Source organism: Callionymus lyra, chromosome 12 (genome assembly GCF_982586985.1).
Source record: "Callionymus lyra chromosome 12, fCalLyr1.hap1.1, whole genome shotgun sequence".
Lineage (NCBI taxonomy): Eukaryota > Metazoa > Chordata > Actinopteri > Syngnathiformes > Callionymidae > Callionymus > Callionymus lyra.
This window is the reverse complement of record NC_141829.1, coordinates 26,797,923-26,818,347: the sequence shown is the minus strand read 5'-3', so window position 1 is coordinate 26,818,347 and position 20,425 is coordinate 26,797,923. Positions and strand designations below refer to the sequence as shown.

Below are 20,425 nucleotides of genomic sequence, written 5' to 3'. Positions count from 1 at the left end.
GGAGAAGAAGGAGTCTGCACAAGTAGGAGCCTGAGTGGAGAGGAAGGAGTTTGTAAAAGTAGGAGCCTCAGAGGAGAAGAAGGAGTCTGCACAATTAGGAGCCTCAGAGGAGAGGAAGGAGTCTGCACAAGTAGGAGCCTCCGAGGAGAAGAAGGAGTCTGCACAGGTAGGAGCCTCAGAGGAGAAGAAGGAGATGCACAAGTAGGAGCCTTAGTGGAGAAGAAGGAGTCTGCACAAGTAGGAGCCTCAGAGGAGAAGAAGGTGTCTGCACAAGTAGGAGCCTCAGAGGAGAAGAAGGAGTCTACACAAGTAGGAGCCTCAGAGGAGAGGAAGGAGTCTGCACAAGTAGGAGCCTCAGAGGAGAAGAAGGAGTCTGCACAAGTAGGAGCCTCAGAGGAGAAGAAGGAGTCTGCACAAGTAGGAGCCTGGGAGGAGAAGAAGGAGTCTGCACAAGTAGGAGCGTCAGAGGAGAAGAAGGAGTCTGCACAAGTAGGAGCCTGAGTGGAGAGGAAGGAGTTTGCACAAGTAGGAGCCTCAGAGGAGAAGAAGGAGTCTGCACAAGTAGGAGCCTCAGAGGAGAGGAAGGAGCCTGCACAAGTAGGAGCCTCCGAGGAGAAGAAGGAGTCTGCACAAGTAGGAGCCTGAGTGGAGAGGAAGGAGTTTGTAAAAGTAGGAGCCTCAGAGGAGAAGAAGGAGTCTGCACAATTAGGAGCCTCAGAGGAGAGGAAGGAGTCTGCACAAGTAGGAGCCTCCGAGGAGAAGAAGGAGTCTGCACAGGTAGGAGCCTCAGAGGAGAAGAAGGAGATGCACAAGTAGGAGCCTTAGTGGAGAAGAAGGAGTCTGCACAAGTAGGAGCCTCAGAGGAGAAGAAGGTGTCTGCACAAGTAGGAGCCTCAGAGGAGAAGAAGGAGTCTACACAAGTAGGAGCCTGGGAGGAGAAGAAGGAGTCTGCACAAGTAGGAGTCTCAGAGGAGAAGAAGGAGTCTGCACAAGTAGGAGCCTCAGAGGAGAAGAAGGTGTCTGCACAAGTAGGAGCCTCAGAGGAGAAGAAGGAGTCTGCACAAGTAGGAGCCTGGGAGGAGAAGAAGGAGTCTGCACAAGTAGGAGTCTCAGAGGAGAAGAAGGAGTCTGCACAAGTAGGAGCCTCAGAGGAGAAAAAGGAGTCTGCACAAGTAAGAGCCTGGGAGGAGAAGAAGGAGTCTGCACAAGTAGGAGCCTGAGTGGAAAGGAAGGAGTCTGCACAAGTAGGAGCCTCAGAGGAGAAGAAGGAGTCTGCACAAGTAGGAGCCTCAGAGGGGAAGAAGGAGTCTGCACAAGTAGGAGCCTCAGAGGAGAAGAAGGAGTCTGCACAAGTAGGAGCCTCAGAGGAGAAGAAGGAGTCTGCACAAGTAGGAGCCTGGAAGGAGAGGAAGGAGTCTGCACAAGTAGGAGCCTGGGAGGAGAAGAAGGAGTCTGCACAAGTAGGAGCCTCAGAGGAGAAGAAGGAGTCTGCACAAGTAGGAGCCTGGGAGGAGAAGAAGGAGTCTGCACAAGTAGGAGCCTCAGAGGAGAAGAAGGAGTCTGCATAAGTAGGAGCCTCAGAGGAGAAGAAGAAGTCTGCACAAGTAGGAGCCTGGGAGGAGAGGAAGGAGTCTGCACAAGTAGGAGCCTCAGAGGAGAAGAAGGAGTCTGCACAAGTAGGAGCCTGGGAGGAGAAGAAGGAGTCTGCACAAGTAGGAGTCTCAGAGGAGAAGAAGGAGTCTGCACAAGTAGGAGCCTCAGAGGAGAAGAAGGAGTCTGCACAAGTAAGAGCCTGGGAGGAGAAGAAGGAGTCTGCACAAGTAGGAGCCTGAGTGGAAAGGAAGGAGTCTGCACAAGTAGGAGCCTCAGAGGAGAAGAAGGAGTCTGCACAAGTAGGAGCCTCAGAGGGGAAGAAGGAGTCTGCACAAGTAGGAGCCTCAGAGGAGAAGAAGGAGTCTGCACAAGTAGGAGCCTCAGAGGAGAACAAGGAGTCTGCACAAGTAGGAGCCTGGAAGGAGAGGAAGGAGTCTGCACAAGTAGGAGCCTGGGAGGAGAAGAAGGAGTCTGCACAAGTAGGAGCCTCAGAGGAGAAGAAGGAGTCTGCACAAGTAGGAGCCTGGGAGGAGAAAAAGGAGTCTGCACAAGTAGGAGCCTCAGAAGAGAAGAAGGAGTCTGCATAAGTAGGAGCCTCAGAGGAGAAGAAGAAGTCTGCACAAGTAGGAGCCTGGGAGGAGAGGAAGGAGTCTGCACAAGTAGGAGCCTGGGAGGAGAAGAAGGAGTCTGCACAAGTAGGAGCCTCAGAGGAGAAGAAGGAGTCTGCACAAGTAGGAGCCTGGGAGGAGAAGAATGAGTCTGCACAAGTAGGAGCCTCAGAGGAGAAGAAGGAGTCTGCACAAGTAGGAGCCTGGGAGGAGAAGAAGGAGTCTGCACAAGTAGGAGCCTCAGAGGAGAAGGAGTCTGCACAAGTAGGAGCCTGGGAGGAGAAGAAGGAGTCTGCCCAAGTAGGAGCCTGGGAGGAGAAGAAGGAGTCTGCCCAAGTAGGAGCCTCAGAGGAGAAGGAGTCTGCACAAGTAGGAGCCTGGGAGGAGAAGAAGGAGTCTGCCCAAGTAGGAGCCTCAGAGGAGAAGAAGGAGTCTGCACAAGTAGGAGCCTCAGAGGAGAAGAAGGAGTCTGCACAAGTAGGAGCCTGGGAGGAGAAGAAGGAGTCTGCACAAGTAGGAGCCTCAGAGGAGAAGAAGGAGTCTGCACAAGTAGGAGCCTGGGAGGAGAAGATGGAGTCTGCCCAAGTAGGAGCCTCAGAGGAGAAGAAGGAGTCTGCACAAGTAGGAGCCTCAGAGGAGAAGAAGGAGTCTGCACAAGTAGGAGCCTCAGAGGAGAAGAAGGGGTCTGCACAAGTAGGAGCCTCAGAGGAGAAGAAGGAGTCTGCACAAGTAGGAGCCTGGGAGGAGAAGAAGGAGTCTGCACAAGTAGGAGCCTCAGGGGAGAAGAAGGAGTCTGCACAAGTAGGAGCCTCAGAGGAGAAGAAGGAGTCTGCACAAGTAGGAGCCTCAGAGGAGAAGAAGGAGTCTGCACAAGTAGGAGCCTAAGAGGAGAAAAAGGAGTCTGCACAAGTAGGAGCCTAAGAGGAGAAGAAGGAGTCTGCACAAGTAGGAGCCTCAGAGGAGAAGAAGGACTCTGCACAAGTAGCAGCCTCAGAGGAGAAGAAGGAGTCTGCACAAGTAGGAGCCTCAGAGGAGAAGAAGGAGTCTGCACAAGTAGGAGCCTGGGAGGAGAAGAAGGAGTCTGCACAAGTAGGAGCCTGGGAGGAGAAGAAGGAGTCTGCAAAAGTAGGAGCCTCAGAGGAGAAGAGGGAGTCTGCACAAGTAGGAGCCTCAGAGGAGAAGAAGGAGTCTGCACAAGTAGGAGCCTCAGAGGAGAAGATGGAGTCTGCACAAGTAGGAGCCTGGGAGGAGAAGAAGGAGTCTGCACAAGTAGGAGCCTCAGAGGAGAAGAAGGAGTCTGCACAAGTAGGAGCCTCAAAGGAGAAGAAGGAGTCTGCACAAGTAGGAGCCTGGGAGGAGAAGAAGGAGTCTGCACAAGTACGAGCCTCAGAGGAGAAGAAGAACTCTGCACAAGTAGGAGCCTCAGAGGAGAAGATGGAGTCTGCACAAGTAGGAGCCTGGGAGGAGAAGAAGGAGTCTGCACAAGTAGGAGCCTCAGAGGAGAAGAAGGAGTCTGCACAAGTAGGAGCCTGGGAGGAGAAGAAGGAGTCTGCACAAGTAGGAGCCTGGGAGGAGAAGAAGGAGTCTGCCCAAGTAGGAGCCTCAGAGGAGAAGGAGTCTGCACAAGTAGGAGCCTGGGAGGAGAAGAAGGAGTCTGCCAAGTAGGAGCCTGGGAGGAGAAGAAGGAGTCTGCACAAGTAGGAGCCTCAGAGGAGAAGAAGGAGTCTGCACAAGTAGGAGCCTGGGAGGAGAAGATGGAGTCTGCCCAAGTAGGATCCTCAGAGGAGAAGAAGGAGTCTGCACAAGTAGGAGCCTCAGAGGAGAGGAAGGAGTCTGCACAAGTAGGAGCCTCAGAGGAGAAGAAGGAGTCTGCACAAGTAGGAGCCTCAGAGGAGAAGAAGGAGTCTGCACAAGTAGGAGCCTGGGAGGAGAAGAAGGAGTGTGCACAAGTAGGAGCCTCAGGGGAGAAGAAGGAGTCTGCACAAGTAGGAGCCTCAGAGGAGAAGAAGGAGTCTGCACAAGTAGGAGCCTCAGAGGAGAAGAAGGAGTCTGCACAAGTAGGAGCCTCAGAGGAGAAAAAGGAGTCTGCACAAGTAGGAGCCTAAGAGGAGAAGAAGGAGTCTGCACAAGTAGGAGCCTCAGAGGAGAAGAAGGACTCTGCACAAGTAGGAGCCTCAGAGGAGAAGAAGGAGTCTGCACAAGTAGGAGCCTGGGAGGAGAAGAATGAGTCTGCACAAGTAGGAGCCTCAGAGGAGAAGAAGGAGTCTGCTCAAGTAGGAGCCTGGGAGGAGAAGAATGAGTCTGCACAAGTAGGAGCCTCAGAGGAGAAGAAGGAGTCTGCACAAGTAGGAGCCGCAGAGGAGAAGAAGGACTCTGCACAAGTAGGAGCCTCAGAGGAGAAGATGGAGTCTGCACAAGTAGGAGCCTGGGAGGAGAAGAAGGAGTCTGCACAAGTAGGAGCCTCAGAGGAGAAGAAGGAGTCTGCACAGGTAGGAGCCTGGGAGGAGAAGAAGCAGTCTGCACAAGTACGATCCTCAGAGGAGAAGAAGGACTCTGCACAAGTAGGAGCCTCAGAGGAGAAGATGGAGTCTGCACAAGTAGGAGCCTGGGAGGAGAAGAAGGAGTCTGCACCAGTAGGAGCCTCAGAGGAGAAGAAGGAGTCTGCACAAGTAGGAGCCTGTGAGGAGAAGAAGGAGTCTGCACAAGTAGCAGCCTGGGAGGAGAAGAAGGAGTCTGCCCAAGTAGGAGCCTCAGAGGAGAAGAAGGAGTCTGCACAAGTAGGAGCCTCAGAGGAGAAGAAGGAGTCTGCACAAGTAGGAGCCTGGGAGGAGAAGAAGGAGTCTGCACAAGTAGGAGCCTCAGGGGAGAAGAAGGAGTCTGCACAAGTAGGAGCCTCAGAGGAGAAGAAGGAGTCTGCACAAGTAGGAGCCTGTGAGGAGAAGAAGGAGTCTGCACAAGTACGAGCCTCAGAGGAGAAGAAGGACTCTGCACAAGTAGGAGCCTCAGAGGAGAAGAAGGAGTCTGCACAAGTAGGAGCCTGGGAGGAGAAGAAGGAGTCTGCACAAGTAGGAGCCTCAGAGGAGAAGAAGGAGTCTGCACAAGTAGTAGCCTCAGAGGAGAAGAAGGAGTCTGCACAAGTAGGAGCCTGGGAGGAGAAGAAGGAGTCTGCACAAGTACGAGCCTCAGAGGAGAAGAAGGACTCTGCACAAGTAGGAGCCTCAGAGGAGAAGATGGAGTCTGCACAAGTAGGAGCCTGGGAGGAGAAGAAGGAGTCTGCACAAGTAGGAGCCTCAGAGGAGAAGAAGGAGTCTGCACAAGTAGGAGCCTGGGAGGAGAAGAAGGAGTCTGCACAAGTAGGAGCCTGGGAGGAGAAGAAGGAGTCTGCCAAAGTAGGAGCCTCAGAGGAGAAGATGGAGTCTGCACAAGTAGGAGCCTGGGAGGAGAAGAAGGAGTCTGCACAAGTAGGAGCCTCAGAGGAGAAGAAGGAGTCTGCACAAGTAGGAGCCTGGGAGGAGAAGAAGGAGTCTGCACAAGTAGGAGCCTGGGAGGAGAAGAAGGAGTCTGCCCAAGTAGGAGCCTCAGAGGAGAAGGAGTCTGCACAAGTAGGAGCCTGGGAGGAGAAGAAGGAGTCTGCACAAGTAGGAGCCTGGGAGGAGAAGAAGGAGTCTGCACAAGTACGAGCCTCAGAGGAGAAGATGGACTCTGCACAAGTAGGAGCCTGGGAGGAGAAGAAGGAGTCTGCACAAGTAGGAGCCTGGGAGGAGAAGAAGGAGTCTGCACAAGTAGGAGCCTGGGAGGAGAAGAAGGAGTCTGCACAAGTAGGAGCCTCAGAGGAGAAGAAGGAGTCTGCACAAGTAGGAGCCGCAGAGGAGAAGAAGGAGTCTGCACAAGTAGGAGCCTCTGAGGAGAAGATGGAGTCTGCACAAGTAGGAGCCTGGGAGGAGAAGAATGAGTCTGCAGAAGTAGGAGCCTCAGAGGAGAAGAAGGAGTCTGCACAAGTAGGAGCCTGGGAGGAGAAGAAGGAGTCTGCACAAGTAGGAGTCTCAGAGGAGAAGAAGGAGTCTGCACAAGTAGGAGCCTCAGAGGAGAAGAAGGTGTCTGCACAAGTAGGAGCCTCAGAGGAGAAGAAGGAGTCTGCACAAGTAGGAGCCTGGGAGGAGAAGAAGGAGTCTGCACAAGTAGGAGTCTCAGAGGAGAAGAAGGAGTCTGCACAAGTAGGAGCCTCAGAGGAGAAGAAGGAGTCTGCACAAGTAAGAGCCTGGGAGGAGAAGAAGGAGTCTGCACAAGTAGGAGCCTGAGTGGAAAGGAAGGAGTCTGCACAAGTAGGAGCCTCAGAGGAGAAGAAGGAGTCTGCACAAGTAGGAGCCTCAGAGGGGAAGAAGGAGTATGCACAAGTAGGAGCCTCAGAGGAGAAGAAGGAGTCTGCACAAGTAGGAGCCTCAGAGGAGAAGAAGGAGTCTGCACAAGTAGGAGCCTGGAAGGAGAGGAAGGAGTCTGCACAAGTAGGAGCCTGGGAGGAGAAGAAGGAGTCTGCACAAGTAGGAGCCTCAGAGGAGAAGAAGGAGTCTGCACAAGTAGGAGCCTGGGAGGAGAAGAAGGAGTCTGCACAAGTAGGAGCCTCAGAGGAGAAGAAGGAGTCTGCATAAGTAGGAGCCTCAGAGGAGAAGAAGAAGTCTGCACAAGTAGGAGCCTGGGAGGAGAGGAAGGAGTCTGCACAAGTAGGAGCCTGGGAGGAGAAGAAGGAGTCTGCACAAGTAGGAGCCTCAGAGGAGAAGAAGGAGTCTGCACAAGTAGGAGCCTGGGAGGAGGAGAATGAGTCTGCACAAGTAGGTGCCTCAGAGGAGAAGAAGGAGTCTGCACAAGTAGGAGCCTGGGAGGAGAAGAAGGAGTCTGCACAAGTAGGAGCCTCAGAGGAGAAGGAGTCTGCACAAGTAGGAGCCTGGGAGGAGAAGAAGGAGTCTGCCCAAGTAGGAGCCTGGGAGGAGAAGAAGGAGTCTGCCCAAGTATGAGCCTCAGAGGAGAAGGAGTCTGCACAAGTAGGAGCCTGGGAGGAGAAGAAGGAGTCTGCCCAAGTAGGAGCCTCAGAGGAGAAGAAGGAGTCTGCACAAGTAGGAGCCTCAGAGGAGAAGAAGGAGTCTGCACAAGTAGGAGCCTGGGAGGAGAAGAAGGAGTCTGCACAAGTAGGAGCCTCAGAGGAGAAGAAGGAGTCTGCACAAGTAGGAGCCTGGGAGGAGAAGATGGAGTCTGCCCAAGTAGGAGCCTCAGAGGAGAAGAAGGAGTCTGCACAAGTAGGAGCCTCAGAGGAGAGGAAGGAGTCTGCACAAGTAGGAGCCTCAGAGGAGAAGAAGGAGTCTGCACAAGTAGGAGCCTCAGAGGAGAAGAAGGAGTCTGCACAAGTAGGAGCCTGGGAGGAGAAGAAGGAGTCTGCACAAGTAGGAGCCTCAGGGGAGAAGAAGGAGTCTGAACAAGTAGGAGCCTCAGAGGAGAAGAAGGAGTCTGCACAAGTAGGAGCCTCAGAGGAGAAGAAGGAGTCTGCACAAGTAGGAGCCTAAGAGGAGAAAAAGGAGTCTGCACAAGTAGGAGCCTAAGAGGAGAAGAAGGAGTCTGCACAAGTAGGAGCCTCAGAGGAGAAGAAGGACTCTGCACAAGTAGGAGCCTCAGAGGAGAAGAAGGAGTCTGCACAAGTAGGAGCCTCAGAGGAGAAGAAGGAGTCTGCACAAGTAGGAGCCTGGGAGGAGAAGAAGGAGTCTGCACAAGTAGGAGCCTGGGAGGAGAAGAAGGAGTCTGCAAAAGTAGGAGCCTGGGAGGAGAAGAAGGAGTCTGCACAAGTAGGAGCCTCAGAGGAGAAGAAGGAGTCTGCACAAGTAGGAGCCTCAGAGGAGAAGATGGAGTCTGCACAAGTAGGAGCCTGGGAGGAGAAGAAGGAGTCTGCACAAGTAGGAGCCTCAGAGGAGAAGAAGGAGTCTGCACAAGTAGGAGCCTCAAAGGAGAAGAAGGAGTCTGCACAAGTAGGAGCCTGGGAGGAGAAGAAGGAGTCTGCACAAGTACGAGCCTCAGAGGAGAAGAAGGACTCTGCACAAGTAGGAGCCTCAGAGGAGAAGATGGAGTCTGCACAAGTAGGAGCCTGGGAGGAGAAGAAGGAGTCTGCACAAGTAGGAGCCTCAGAGGAGAAGAAGGAGTCTGCACAAGTAGGAGCCTGGGAGGAGAAGAAGGAGTCTGCACAAGTAGGAGCCTGGGAGGAGAAGAAGGAGTCTGCCCAAGTAGGAGCCCCAGAGGAGAAGGAGTCTGCACAAGTAGGAGCCTGGGAGGAGAAGAAGGAGTCTGCCCAAGTAGGAGCCTGGGAGGAGAAGAAGGAGTCTGCACAAGTAGGAGCCTCAGAGGAGAAGAAGGAGTCTGCACAAGTAGGAGCCTGGGAGGAGAAGATGGAGTCTGCCCAAGTAGGAGCCTCAGAGGAGAAGAAGGAGTCTGCACAAGTAGGAGCCTCAGAGGAGAGGAAGGAGTCTGCACAAGTAGGAGCCTCAGAGGAGAAGAAGGAGTCTGCACAAGTAGGAGCCTCAGAGGAGAAGAAGGAGTCTGCACAAGTAGGAGCCTGGGAGGAGAAGAAGGAGTGTGCACAAGTAGGAGCCTCAGGGGAGAAGAAGGAGTCTGCACAAGTAGGAGCCTCAGAGGAGAAGAAGGAGTCTGCACAAGTAGGAGCCTCAGAGGAGAAGAAGGAGTCTGCACAAGTAGGAGCCTCAGAGGAGAAGAAGGAGTCTGCACAAGTAGGAGCCTGGGAGGAGAAGAAGGAGTCTGCACAAGTAGGAGCCTGGGAGGAGAAGAAGGAGTCTGCAAAAGTAGGAGCCTCAGAGGAGAAGAAGGAGTCTGCACAAGTAGGAGCCTCAGAGGAGAAGAAGGAGTCTGCACAAGTAGGAGCCTCAGAGGAGAAGATGGAGTCTGCACAAGTAGGAGCCTGGGAGGAGAAGAAGGAGTCTGCACAAGTAGGAGCCTCAGAGGAGAAGAAGGAGTCTGCACAAGTAGGAGCCTCAAAGGAGAAGAAGGAGTCTGCACAAGTAGGAGCCTGGGAGGAGAAGAAGGAGTCTGCACAAGTACGAGCCTCAGAGGAGAAGAAGGACTCTGCACAAGTAGGAGCCTCAGAGGAGAAGATGGAGTCTGCACAAGTAGGAGCCTGGGAGGAGAAGAAGGAGTCTGCACAAGTAGGAGCCTCAGAGGAGAAGAAGGAGTCTGCACAAGTAGGAGCCTGGGAGGAGAAGAAGGAGTCTGCACAAGTAGGAGCCTGGGAGGAGAAGAAGGAGTGTGCCCAAGTAGGAGCCCCAGAGGAGAAGGAGTCTGCACAAGTAGGAGCCTGGGAGGAGAAGAAGGAGTCTGCCCAAGTAGGAGCCTGGGAGGAGAAGAAGGAGTCTGCACAAGTAGGAGCCTCAGAGGAGAAGAAGGAGTCTGCACAAGTAGGAGCCTGGGAGGAGAAGATGGAGTCTGCCCAAGTAGGAGCCTCAGAGGAGAAGAAGGAGTCTGCACAAGTAGGAGCCTCAGAGGAGAGGAAGGAGTCTGCACAAGTAGGAGCCTCAGAGGAGAAGAAGGAGTCTGCACAAGTAGGAGCCTCAGAGGAGAAGAAGGAGTCTGCACAAGTAGGAGCCTGGGAGGAGAAGAAGGAGTCTGCACAAGTAGGAGCCTCAGAGGAGAAGAAGGAGTCTGCACAAGTAGGAGCCTCAGAGGAGAAGAAGGAGTCTGCACAAGTAGGAGCCTCAGAGGAGAAAAAGGAGTCTGCACAAGTAGGAGCCTAAGAGGAGAAGAAGGAGTCTGCACAAGTAGGAGCCTCAGAGGAGAAGAAGGACTCTGCACAAGTAGGAGCCTCAGAGGAGAAGAAGGAGTCTGCACAAGTAGGAGCCTGGGAGGAGAAGAATGAGTCTGCACAAGTAGGAGCCTCAGAGGAGAAGAAGGAGTCTGCTCAAGTAGGAGCCTGGGAGGAGAAGAATGAGTCTGCACAAGTAGGAGCCTGGGAGGAGAAGAAGGAGTCTGCACAAGTAGGAGCCTCAAAGGAGAAGAAGGAGTATGCACAAGTAGGAGCCTCAGAGGAGAAGAAGGAGTCTGCACAAGTAGGAGCCGCAGAGGAGAAGAAGGACTCTGCCCAAGTAGGAGCCTCAGAGGAGAAGATGGAGTCTGCACAAGTAGGAGCCTGGGAGGAGAAGAAGGAGTCTGCACAAGTAGGAGCCTCAGAGGAGAAGAAGGAGTCTGCACAGGTAGGAGCCTGGGAGGAGAAGAAGCAGTCTGCACAAGTACAATCCTCAGAGGAGAAGAAGGAGTCTGCACAAGTAGGAGCCTCAGAGGAGAAGATGGAGTCTGCACAAGTAGGAGCCTGGGAGGAGAAGAAGGAGTCTGCACAAGTAGGAGCCTGGGAGGAGAAGAAGGAGTCTGCACCAGTAGGAGCCTCAGAGGAGAAGATGGAGTCTGCACAAGTAGGAGCCTGGGAGGAGAAGAAGGAGTCTGCACAAGTAGGAGCCTGGGAGGAGAAGAATGAGTCTGCCCAAGTAGGAGCCTCAGAGGAGAAGAAGGAGTCTGCACAAGTAGGAGCCTCAGAGGAGAAGAAGGAGTCTGCACAAGTAGGAGCCTGGGAGGAGAAGAAGGAGTCTGCACAAGTAGGAGCCTGGGGGGAGAAGAAGGAGTCTGCACAAGTAGGAGCCTCAGAGGAGAAGAAGGAGTCTGCACAAGTAGGAGCCTGTGAGGAGAAGAAGGAGTCTGCACAAGTACGAGCCTCAGAGGAGAAGAAGGACTCTGCACAAGTAGGAGCCTCAGAGGAGAAGAAGGAGTCTGCACAAGTAGGAGCCTGGGAGGAGAAGAAGGAGTCTGCACAAGTAGGAGCCTGGGAGGAGAAGAAGGAGTCTGCACAAGTAGGAGCCTGGGAGGAGAAGAAGGAGTCTGCACAAGTAGGATTCTCAGAGGAGAAGAAGGAGTCTGCACAAGTAGGAGCCGCAGAGGAGAAGAAGGAGTCTGCACAAGTAGGAGCCTCAGAGGAGAAGATGGAGTCTGCACAAGTAGGAGCCTGGGAGGAGAAGAAGGAGTCTGCACAAGTAGGAGCCTCAGAGGAGAAGAAGGAGTCTGCACAAGTAGGAGCCTCAGAGGAGAAGAAGGAGTCTGCACAAGTAGGAGCCTGGGAGGAGAAGAAGGAGTCTGCACAAGTACGAGCCTCAGAGGAGAAGAAGGACTCTGCACAAGTAGGAGCCTCAGAGGAGAAGATGGAGTCTGCACAAGTAGGAGCCTGGGAGGAGAAGAAGGAGTCTGCACAAGTAGGAGCCTCAGAGGAGAAGAAGGAGTCTGCACAAGTAGGAGCCTGGGAGGAGAAGAAGGAGTCTGCACAAGTAGGAGCCTGGGAGGAGAAGAAGGAGTCTGCCAAAGTAGGAGCCTCAGAGGAGAAGATGGAGTCTGCACAAGTAGGAGCCTGGGAGGAGAAGAAGGAGTCTGCACAAGTAGGAGCCTCAGAGGAGAAGAAGGAGTCTGCACAAGTAGGAGCCTGGGAGGAGAAGAAGGAGTCTGCACAAGTAGGAGCCTGGGAGGAGAAGAAGGAGTCTGCCCAAGTAGGAGCCTCAGAGGAGAAGGAGTCTGCACAAGTAGGAGCCTGGGAGGAGAAGAAGGAGTCTGCACAAGTAGTAGCCTGGGAGGAGAAGAAGGAGTCTGCCCAAGTAGGAGCCTCAGAGGAGAAGAAGGAGTCTGCACAAGTAGGAGCATCAGAGGAGAAGAAGGAGTCTGCACAAGTAGGAGCCTGGGAGGAGAAGAAGGAGTCTGCACAAGTAGGAGCCTCAGGGGAGAAGAAGGAGTCTGCACAAGTAGGAGCCTCAGAGGAGAAGAAGGAGTCTGCACAAGTAGGAGCCTGGGAGGAGAAGAAGGAGTCTGCACAAGTACGAGCCTCAGAGGAGAAGAAGGACTCTGCACAAGTAGGAGCCTGGGAGGAGAAGAAGGAGTCTGCACAAGTAGGAGCCTGGGAGGAGAAGAAGGAGTCTGCAAAAGTAGGAGCCTGGGAGGAGAAGAAGGAGTCTGCACAAGTAGGAGCCTCAGAGGAGAAGAAGGAGTCTGCACAAGTAGGAGCCGCAGAGGAGAAGAAGGAGTCTGCACAAGTAGGAGCCTCAGAGGAGAAGATGGAGTCTGCACAAGTAGGAGCCTGGGAGGAGAAGAAGGAGTCTGCACAAGTAGGAGCCTCAGAGGAGAAGAAGGAGTCTGCACAAGTAGGAGCCTCAGAGGAGAAGAAGGAGTCTGCACAAGTAGGAGCCTGGGAGGAGAAGAAGGAGTCTGCACAAGTACGAGCCTCAGAGGAGAAGAAGGACTCTGCACAAGTAGGAGCCTCAGAGGAGAAGATGGAGTCTGCACAAGTAGGAGCCTGGGAGGAGAAGAAGGAGTCTGCACAAGTAGGAGCCTCAGAGGAGAAGAAGGAGTCTGCACAAGTAGGAGCCTGGGAGGAGAAGAAGGGGTCTGCACAAGTAGGAGCCTGGGAGGAGAAGAAGGAGTCTGCCAAAGTAGGAGCCTCAGAGGAGAAGATGGAGTCTGCACAAGTAGGAGCCTGGGAGGAGAAGAAGGAGTCTCCACAAGTAGGAGCCTCAGAGGAGAAGAAGGAGTCTGCACAAGTAGGAGCCTGGGAGGAGAAGAAGGAGTCTGCACAAGTAGGAGCCTGGGAGGATAAGAAGGAGACTGCCCAAGTAGGAGCCTCAGAGGAGAAGGAGTCTGCACAAGTAGGAGCCTGGGAGGAGAAGAAGGAGTCTGCCCAAGTAGGAGCCTCAGAGGAGAAGGAGTCTGCACAAGTAGGAGCCTGGGAGGAGAAGAAGGAGTCTGCCCAAGTAGGAGCCTCAGAGGAGAAGAAGGAGTCTGCACAAGTAGGAGCCTGGGAGGAGAAGAAGGAGTCTGCACAAGTAGGAGCCTGGGAGGAGAAGAAGGAGTCTGCCAAAGTAGGAGCCTCAGAGGAGAAGATGGAGTCTGCACAAGTAGGAGCCTGGGAGGAGAAGAAGGAGTCTCCACAAGTAGGAGCCTCAGAGGAGAAGAAGGAGTCTGCACAAGTAGGAGCCTGGGAGGAGAAGAAGGAGTCTGCACAAGTAGGAGCCTGGGAGGATAAGAAGGAGACTGCCCAAGTAGGAGCCTCAGAGGAGAAGGAGTCTGCACAAGTAGGAGCCTGGGAGGAGAAGAAGGAGTCTGCCCAAGTAGGAGCCTCAGAGGAGAAGGAGTCTGCACAAGTAGGAGCCTGGGAGGAGAAGAAGGAGTCTGCCCAAGTAGGAGCCTCAGAGGAGAAGAAGGAGTCTGCACAAGTAGGAGCCTCAGAGGAGAAGAAGGAGTCTGCACAAGTACGAGCCTCAGAGGAGAAGAAGGAGTCTGCACAAGTAGGAGCCTGGGAGGAGAAGAAGGAGTCTGCACAAGTAGGAGCCTGGGAGGAGAAGAAGGAGTCTGCACAAGTAGGAGCCTCAGAGGAGAAGAAGGAGTCTGCACAAGTAGGAGCCGCAGAGGAGAAGAAGGACTCTGCACAAGTAGGAGCCTCAGAGGAGAAGATGGATTCTGCACAAGTAGGAGCCTGGGAGGAGAAGAAGGAGTCTGCACAAGTAGGAGCCTCAGAGGAGAAGAAGGAGTCTGCACAAGTAGGAGCCTCAGAGGAGAAGAAGGAGTCTGCACAAGTAGGAGCCTGGGAGGAGAAGAAGGAGTCTGCACAAGTAGGAGCCTCAGAGGAGAAGAAGGACTCTGCACAAGTAGGAGCCTCAGAGGAGAAGATGGAGTCTGCACAAGTAGGAGCCTGGGAGGAGAAGAAGGAGTCTGCACAAGTAGGAGCCTCAGAGGAGAAGAAGGGGTCTGCACAAGTAGGAGCCTGGGAGGAGAAGAAGGAGTCTGCACAAGTAGGAGCCTGGGAGGAGAAGAAGGAGTCTGCCCAAGTAGGAGCCTGGGAGGAGAAGAAGGAGTCTGCCCAAGTAGGAGCCTCAGAGGAGAAGGAGTCTGCACAAGTAGGAGCCTGGGAGGAGAAGAAGGAGTCTGCCCAAGTAGGAGCCTCAGAGGAGAAGAAGGAGTCTGCACAAGTAGGAGCCTCAGAGGAGAATAAGGAGTCTGCACAAGTACGAGCCTGGGAGGAGAAGAAGGAGTCTGCCCAAGTAGGAGCCTCAGAGGAGAAGGAGTCTGCACAAGTAGGAGCCTGGGAGGAGAATAAGGAGTCTGCCCAAGTAGGAGCCTCAGAGGAGAAGGAGTCTGCACAAGTAGGAGCCTGGGAGGAGAAGAAGGAGTCTGCCCAAGTAGGAGCCTCAGAGGAGAAGAAGGAGTCTGCACAAGTAGGAGCCTCAGAGGAGAAGAAGGAGTCTGCACAAGTACGAGCCTCAGAGGAGAAGAAGGACTCTGTACAAGTAGGAGCCTCAGAGGAGAAGAAGCAGTCTGCACAAGTAGGAGCCTGGGAGGAGAAGAAGGAGTCTGCACAAGTAGGAGCCTGGGAGGAGAAGAAGGAGTCTGCACAAGTAGGAGCCTGGGAGGAGAAGATGGAGTCTGCCCAAGTAGGAGCCTCAGAGGAGAAGAAGGAGTCTGCACAAGTAGGAGCCTCAGAGGAGAGGAAGGAGTCTGCACAAGTAGGAGCCTCAGAGGAGAAGAAGGAGTCTGCACAAGTAGGAGCCTCAGAGGAGAAGAAGGAGTCTGCACAAGTAGGAGCCTGGGAGGAGAAGAAGGAGTCTGCACAAGTAGGAGCCTCAGAGGAGAAGAAGGACTCTGCACAAGTAGGAGCCTCAGAGGAGAAGATGGAGTCTGCACAAGTAGGAGCCTGGGAGGAGAAGAAGGAGTCTGCACAAGTAGGAGCCTCAGAGGAGAAGAAGGGGTCTGCACAAGTAGGAGCCTGGGAGGAGAAGAAGGAGTCTGCACAAGTAGGAGCCTGGGAGGAGAAGAAGGAGTCTGCCCAAGTAGGAGCCTGGGAGGAGAAGAAGGAGTCTGCCCAAGTAGGAGCCTCAGAGGAGAAGGAGTCTGCACAAGTAGGAGCCTGGGAGGAGAAGAAGGAGTCTGCCCAAGTAGGAGCCTCAGAGGAGAAGAAGGAGTCTGCACAAGTAGGAGCCTCAGAGGAGAATAAGGAGTCTGCACAAGTACGAGCCTCAGAGGAGAAGAAGGACTCTGCACAAGTAGGAGCCTCAGAGGAGAAGAAGCAGTCTGCACAAGTAGGAGCCTGGGAGGAGAAGAAGGAGTCTGCACAAGTAGGAGCCTGGGAGGAGAAGAAGGAGTCTGCACAAGTAGGAGCCTGGGAGGAGAAGATGGAGTCTGCCCAAGTAGGAGCCTCAGAGGAGAAGAAGGAGTCTGCACAAGTAGGAGCCTCAGAGGAGAGGAAGGAGTCTGCACAAGTAGGAGCCTCAGAGGAGAAGAAGGAGTCTGCACAAGTAGGAGCCTCAGAGGAGAAGAAGGAGTCTGCACAAGTAGGAGCCTGGGAGGAGAAGAAGGAGTCTGCACAAGTAGGAGCCTCAGGGAGAAGAAGGAGTCTGCACAAGTAGGAGCCTCAGAGGAGAAGAAGGAGTCTGCACAAGTAGGAGCCTCAGAGGAGAAGAAGGAGTCTGCACAAGTAGGAGCCTCAGAGGAGAAAAAGGAGTCTGCACAAGTAGGAGCCTAAGAGGAGAAGAAGGAGTCTGCACAAGTAGGAGCCTCAGAGGAGAAGAAGGACTCTGCACAAGTAGGAGCCTCAGAGGAGAAGAAGGAGTCTGCACAAGTAGGAGCCTGGGAGGAGAAGAAGGAGTCTGCACAAGTAGGAGCCTCAGAGGAGAAGAAGGAGTCTGCACAAGTAGGAGCCTCAGAGGAGAAGAAGGAGTCTGCACAAGTAGGAGCCTGGGAGGAGAAGAAGGAGTCCGCCCAAGTAGGAGCCTCAGAGGAGAAGGAGTCTGCACAAGTAGGAGCCTCAGAGGAGAAGAAGGAGTCTGCACAAGTAGGAGCCTGGGAGGAGAAGAAGGAGTCTGCACAAGTAGGAGCCTGGGAGGAGAAGAAGGAGTATGCCCAAGTAGGAGCCTCAGAGGAGAAGAAGGAGTCTGCACAAGTAGGAGCCTCAGAGGAGAAAAAGGAGTCTGCACAAGTAGGATCCTCAGAGGAGAAAAAGGAGTCTGCACAAGTAGGAGCCTAAGAGGAGAAGAAGGAGTCTGCACAAGTAGGAGCCTCAGAGGAGAAGAAGGACTCTGCACAAGTAGGAGCCTCAGAGGAGAAGAAGGAGTCTACACAAGTAGGAGACTCAGAGGAGAAGAAGGAGTCTGCACAAGTAGGAGCCTCAGAGGAGAAGAAGGAGTCTGCACAAGTAGGAGCCTCAGAGGAGAAGAAGGAGTCTGCACAAGTAGGAGCCTGGGAGGAGAAGAAGGAGTCTGCACAAGTAAGAGCCTGGGAGGAGAAGAAGGAGTCTGCCCAAGTAGGAGCCTCAGAGGAGAAGGATTCTGCACAAGTAGGAGCCTCAGAGGAGAAGAAGGAGTCTGCACAAGTAGGAGCCTGGGAGGAGAAGAAGTAGTCTGCACAAGTAGGAGCCTCAGAGGAGAAGAAGGAGTCTGCACAAGTAGGAGCCTGGGAGGAGAAGAAGGAGTCTGACCAAGTAGGAGCCTCAGAGGAGAAGGAGTCTGCACAAATAGGAGCCTGGGAGGAGAAGAGGGACCTGAGATGTGAGGTAAGGTTCTCAGTTTTAAAGTTCTAAAATACTAAAATGTAAAATGATATGATGATGTAATGATCCAACAATGTAATGATTTCATGATATGAAGATGTAATGATGTCAGAGTGTACAGATGGATGGATGAAAATGCTGTGATATTGTGATGATTTAATTATGTAAGAATGTAAAGCTTACATTCCGTTGACACATTTCCACAAGTTTCACAAACATTGATCTGATTGTTCTTTTGAAATAAGAATGCCTCTCTTGTTTTATATATCCGTTACATCAGGGGATTTTACAAACCTGCTCCCACATGTGTAGCTTCCTCCATGAGACGAATGCAGAGGTGCAAACAACAGGATTGCGCCTCTGACCTGTACACCGCTGGGCAGGCTCAAGTTCCCTTCTCTTCTCCAAGTTATGTTGTCTTTGGCGTGACACTTGAGGAGAGCGAGTTGACCAGCAGTACCGTAGTGTACTGTCGTGACTGTGAGAGAGAAAGTAATTTACATTTGTAAAGCAAGTAATAAATATACAGTATGTAGTGTTTGTAATAAAATAAATAAATATATATATAATTTTAAATTGGCAATGAACTGATGGAATGAATATATTGGGTGCACTTAAGCAACACAAAAGAAAGAAACACTAACATCTAGAGAACTTGTTTGACACTTATCACTTCATTTTCTTCCTGCAACAACAGCTTCTTCCCTCTGGCCATCAGACTGCTAAATCCAATATAACACGAGCTATGCAATGTTTAAAACATTATTTATTATTCATTTATTCTATTTATACTATCTTGCACAATTTTTACTTATTCATATTTATATTTATTATTTTTTATATACATATGCTGTTTTTCAACGGTTGCGAAACAACGACATTTCTTTGCTGGTTTCACAGCGGTGCTTTTCTGTGCAATGACAATTAAAGGAAGTTTAAGTCTAAGTCTAAGCTTTCTTGTGGGTTCGCCACGTGTCTGGGATATAACGCAGCCTCAGCTCTTTGCTTCCCAGTTCCCCCCATAATCATTAGCAAAAACAACTTAGAACTGCTAACTGAAGAGAACATGAGTATATAATGCCTCAGCAAACATAAAATCTAAACACTCAAAAGAGGTTGAGCAATGTGTGTAGTTAGCCTACTGCCCTATATTCTACCCCCAGTGTGTGGGGGACTTTTCAGAAAAGGCAGAACTTGACAGGAAAGTGCGGTAAAAGAACCAGCCGACCTATTTACTTCCTGTCAGAACATTCACTCAAACCAAAGCTTTAACTTCTTCTACCTGTAAACAAGAAGACAGTGTATATTTTTTTTAAAATGTTTTCAACATCTTTGTATGTGTTTAACATTCTTTTTAAAGATATATTTTAACATTTGTTAATTTTAACACTTTTTAATCTGTAAATGTATTTTTTTTAAATCTATATTGAACATCTTCGTATGTTCTTAACATATTATTAAATGTATATTTAAATATGTCTCTGTATTTTTAAATCTGTGTATGTTTTCAAAATATTTTTAATAGAGCCTAAATCTATGTATAATCTGTATATATATATATTTTATACATCTATTTGGAAACAACCGATTTGATTGATTGATTTTAAAAAACAAGCATTTTGTATGAGTTCACTCTGTGTCATCTCAAGCTGTTTCATGTTGACTTGACAGCGATTTGAAAGGTTGAAGGTTGTAATATTTATCTTCGGTAAGGAGGTATTTTCTTTTCATTATTTTTCTAAAAATGCGCTTCACGCCTTGGTTGCAGCCAATAAATTAAGTTTTCTGACACAACAATGAATATGACCTTGAGATGATGTTTTCATCTCCAAGATGCAGTACATCCCTCAACATGAGAATGATCAGCTTTGGTGGCGAAGTTCAAGAAATTATAGGTCACTCATAAGTTTGAAGAACATTTACCTTTGTTAGATTGGAAATTATTATACACTTTACTTTTACGCCATAAGTTAAATTAATGCTAAAAAGATAATAAAAATATAGAATATAAATTACTAGCCTCATCTAAGAGCTTAAATGTTTGAATACACATTCACAACCAACATTTCACTTCATACTGATAAACACTGTCTCAAGGCTAGCTTGAAAGCAGGGACTAACATCAAAGAACCACTGCCCCGGAAAATACGCCCCCCTGGACAGGAAACTTTCCCTTAAAAATAGAGGGGACCCATAACCCGGGACCGTCTTTCCCGGAGCTATTGACCTGTAGAGCTGCCGGCAAAGAGCGAGTCCGCTCGATCGTAAAAGTTTGTATGTTTGTTTGTCTTGAAGCGGTGAATAAACAACGTACACTCTGAATTGATCCTTTTTTCTCCATAAAGCAAAGTATTAAGACCCGGAGGTGACGTCGTGTTGGAGCGACGGAAACGGACTCCGGTTTTATCCGTTTTACCTTCAATCGTCACCCAAGACATGAAAAAGTGTCATTGAACTTACTAAAAGAGTAAATACTTACAGTGTGACGGCACAATTCCCACAGCAATCAGCCAGTAGATCTTAAGAGCTGCTGCCATGCTGCTGTTGCAAAGGATCTGTCCAAACATGTAATGTCTCACCACACCAGCGTTGAATGGTTTCAGTACCAGGAAGTGAGAATCTTGCACAATGGTATAAATAATCATTTAGTATTGCATGTAGTGCAACAGTAGCTTGATAAATAAGTGGGTTTTTTTTTATTAATTATGTCGATTCACTGTTTATTTGAATATTCGAATTGTTACTTAAAATAAACGTTGCTTTTTTTAAAAAATAAATAATTGCACATACAACCTATCTTTTAGTTGCTTCAAGGAGAAAATAAAATACTAATAAATCAGGAGTACTGAATGTGTAGTATTGTGTAATTTTATTTAATTGAACATAAATTGTTCAGTGCGTCTTTTTGCTTCACAGAGTCAGGGCCAGCTAACTTGCCGTAATATCCTGATGCAGCTCATTTTTTAAATTAAACTTTTAGTGCCTTAGTTCGAATAAGAATATGGCTTTATTTTTATTTCAAGATATATTTGACCGAGAGATTCCAGTTTTTTGTTTTTTTTCAAACCTATAAATATGTTTTTTTCCAACAAAACGGTGTCACTGCTTTATTGAATAACATGTCAAATAGCAATAACATGTCAAATAACATATCAACATTGATTTATTTTTCTTGCTACAGCCAGAAAATCTGTCAGTTTTTTGTTAAATATGAAGACATTAAAAGTGTCCTGTTTATTGATCTTATAAACATTAAACCTTTGTGAAGAGTTAAGTGTCTAACGTGTGTCACATGTTTTAGTATAATCTGTGCCAGATGATATTTTGAACCTAAATTTAATTTAATATTAGCAAAATGCAATGAATTATAACAAGAACTTATTATAAAATTACATTCATTCTTTTTAATTCTCGTTGACTTACCAGAACAAAGCTGCTCATTTGTTATCTGAAAAGATCGTCTGAAGTTTGTATGCCTTCTTCCTTTCCCCCTATTGTGGTTGAGATGAGCTCAAAACCACAATGAGCTTGTTTCATTTCCAGCTCATCAAAAGAGACAATACTCCAGAAGACTGCAGCTTTATAGCTGTGAGTCAAGTACTGAAAGACTTTTGCAGAA

The 20,425-nt window shown here is 50.4% G+C and overlaps 1 protein-coding gene across 3 annotated transcripts in view; it reads right to left on the bottom strand.

Annotated features, from left to right (window-relative positions):
* Nucleotides 1-20,346, bottom strand: part of LOC148068822 (interleukin-1 receptor type 1-like) — a 35,051-nt gene extending 14,705 nt beyond the window's left edge. Inside the window, exons 1-3 of one of the 3 annotated variants that reach the window (XM_087804545.1) lie at nucleotides 20,230-20,346; nucleotides 19,286-19,426; nucleotides 17,101-17,284 (exon numbers count right to left, since the gene is read on the bottom strand). In XM_087804545.1, coding sequence (XP_087660671.1) covers nucleotides 17,101-17,284; nucleotides 19,286-19,373 — 272 coding nt within the window. In that variant the 5' untranslated portion in view covers nucleotides 19,374-19,426; nucleotides 20,230-20,346. The remainder of the gene's footprint in view (nucleotides 1-17,100; nucleotides 17,285-19,285; nucleotides 19,427-20,229) is intronic. The other 2 variants (XM_087804546.1, XM_087804544.1) reach the window with 2 other exon arrangements.
* Between the last annotated feature and the right edge of the window lie 79 nt (nucleotides 20,347-20,425).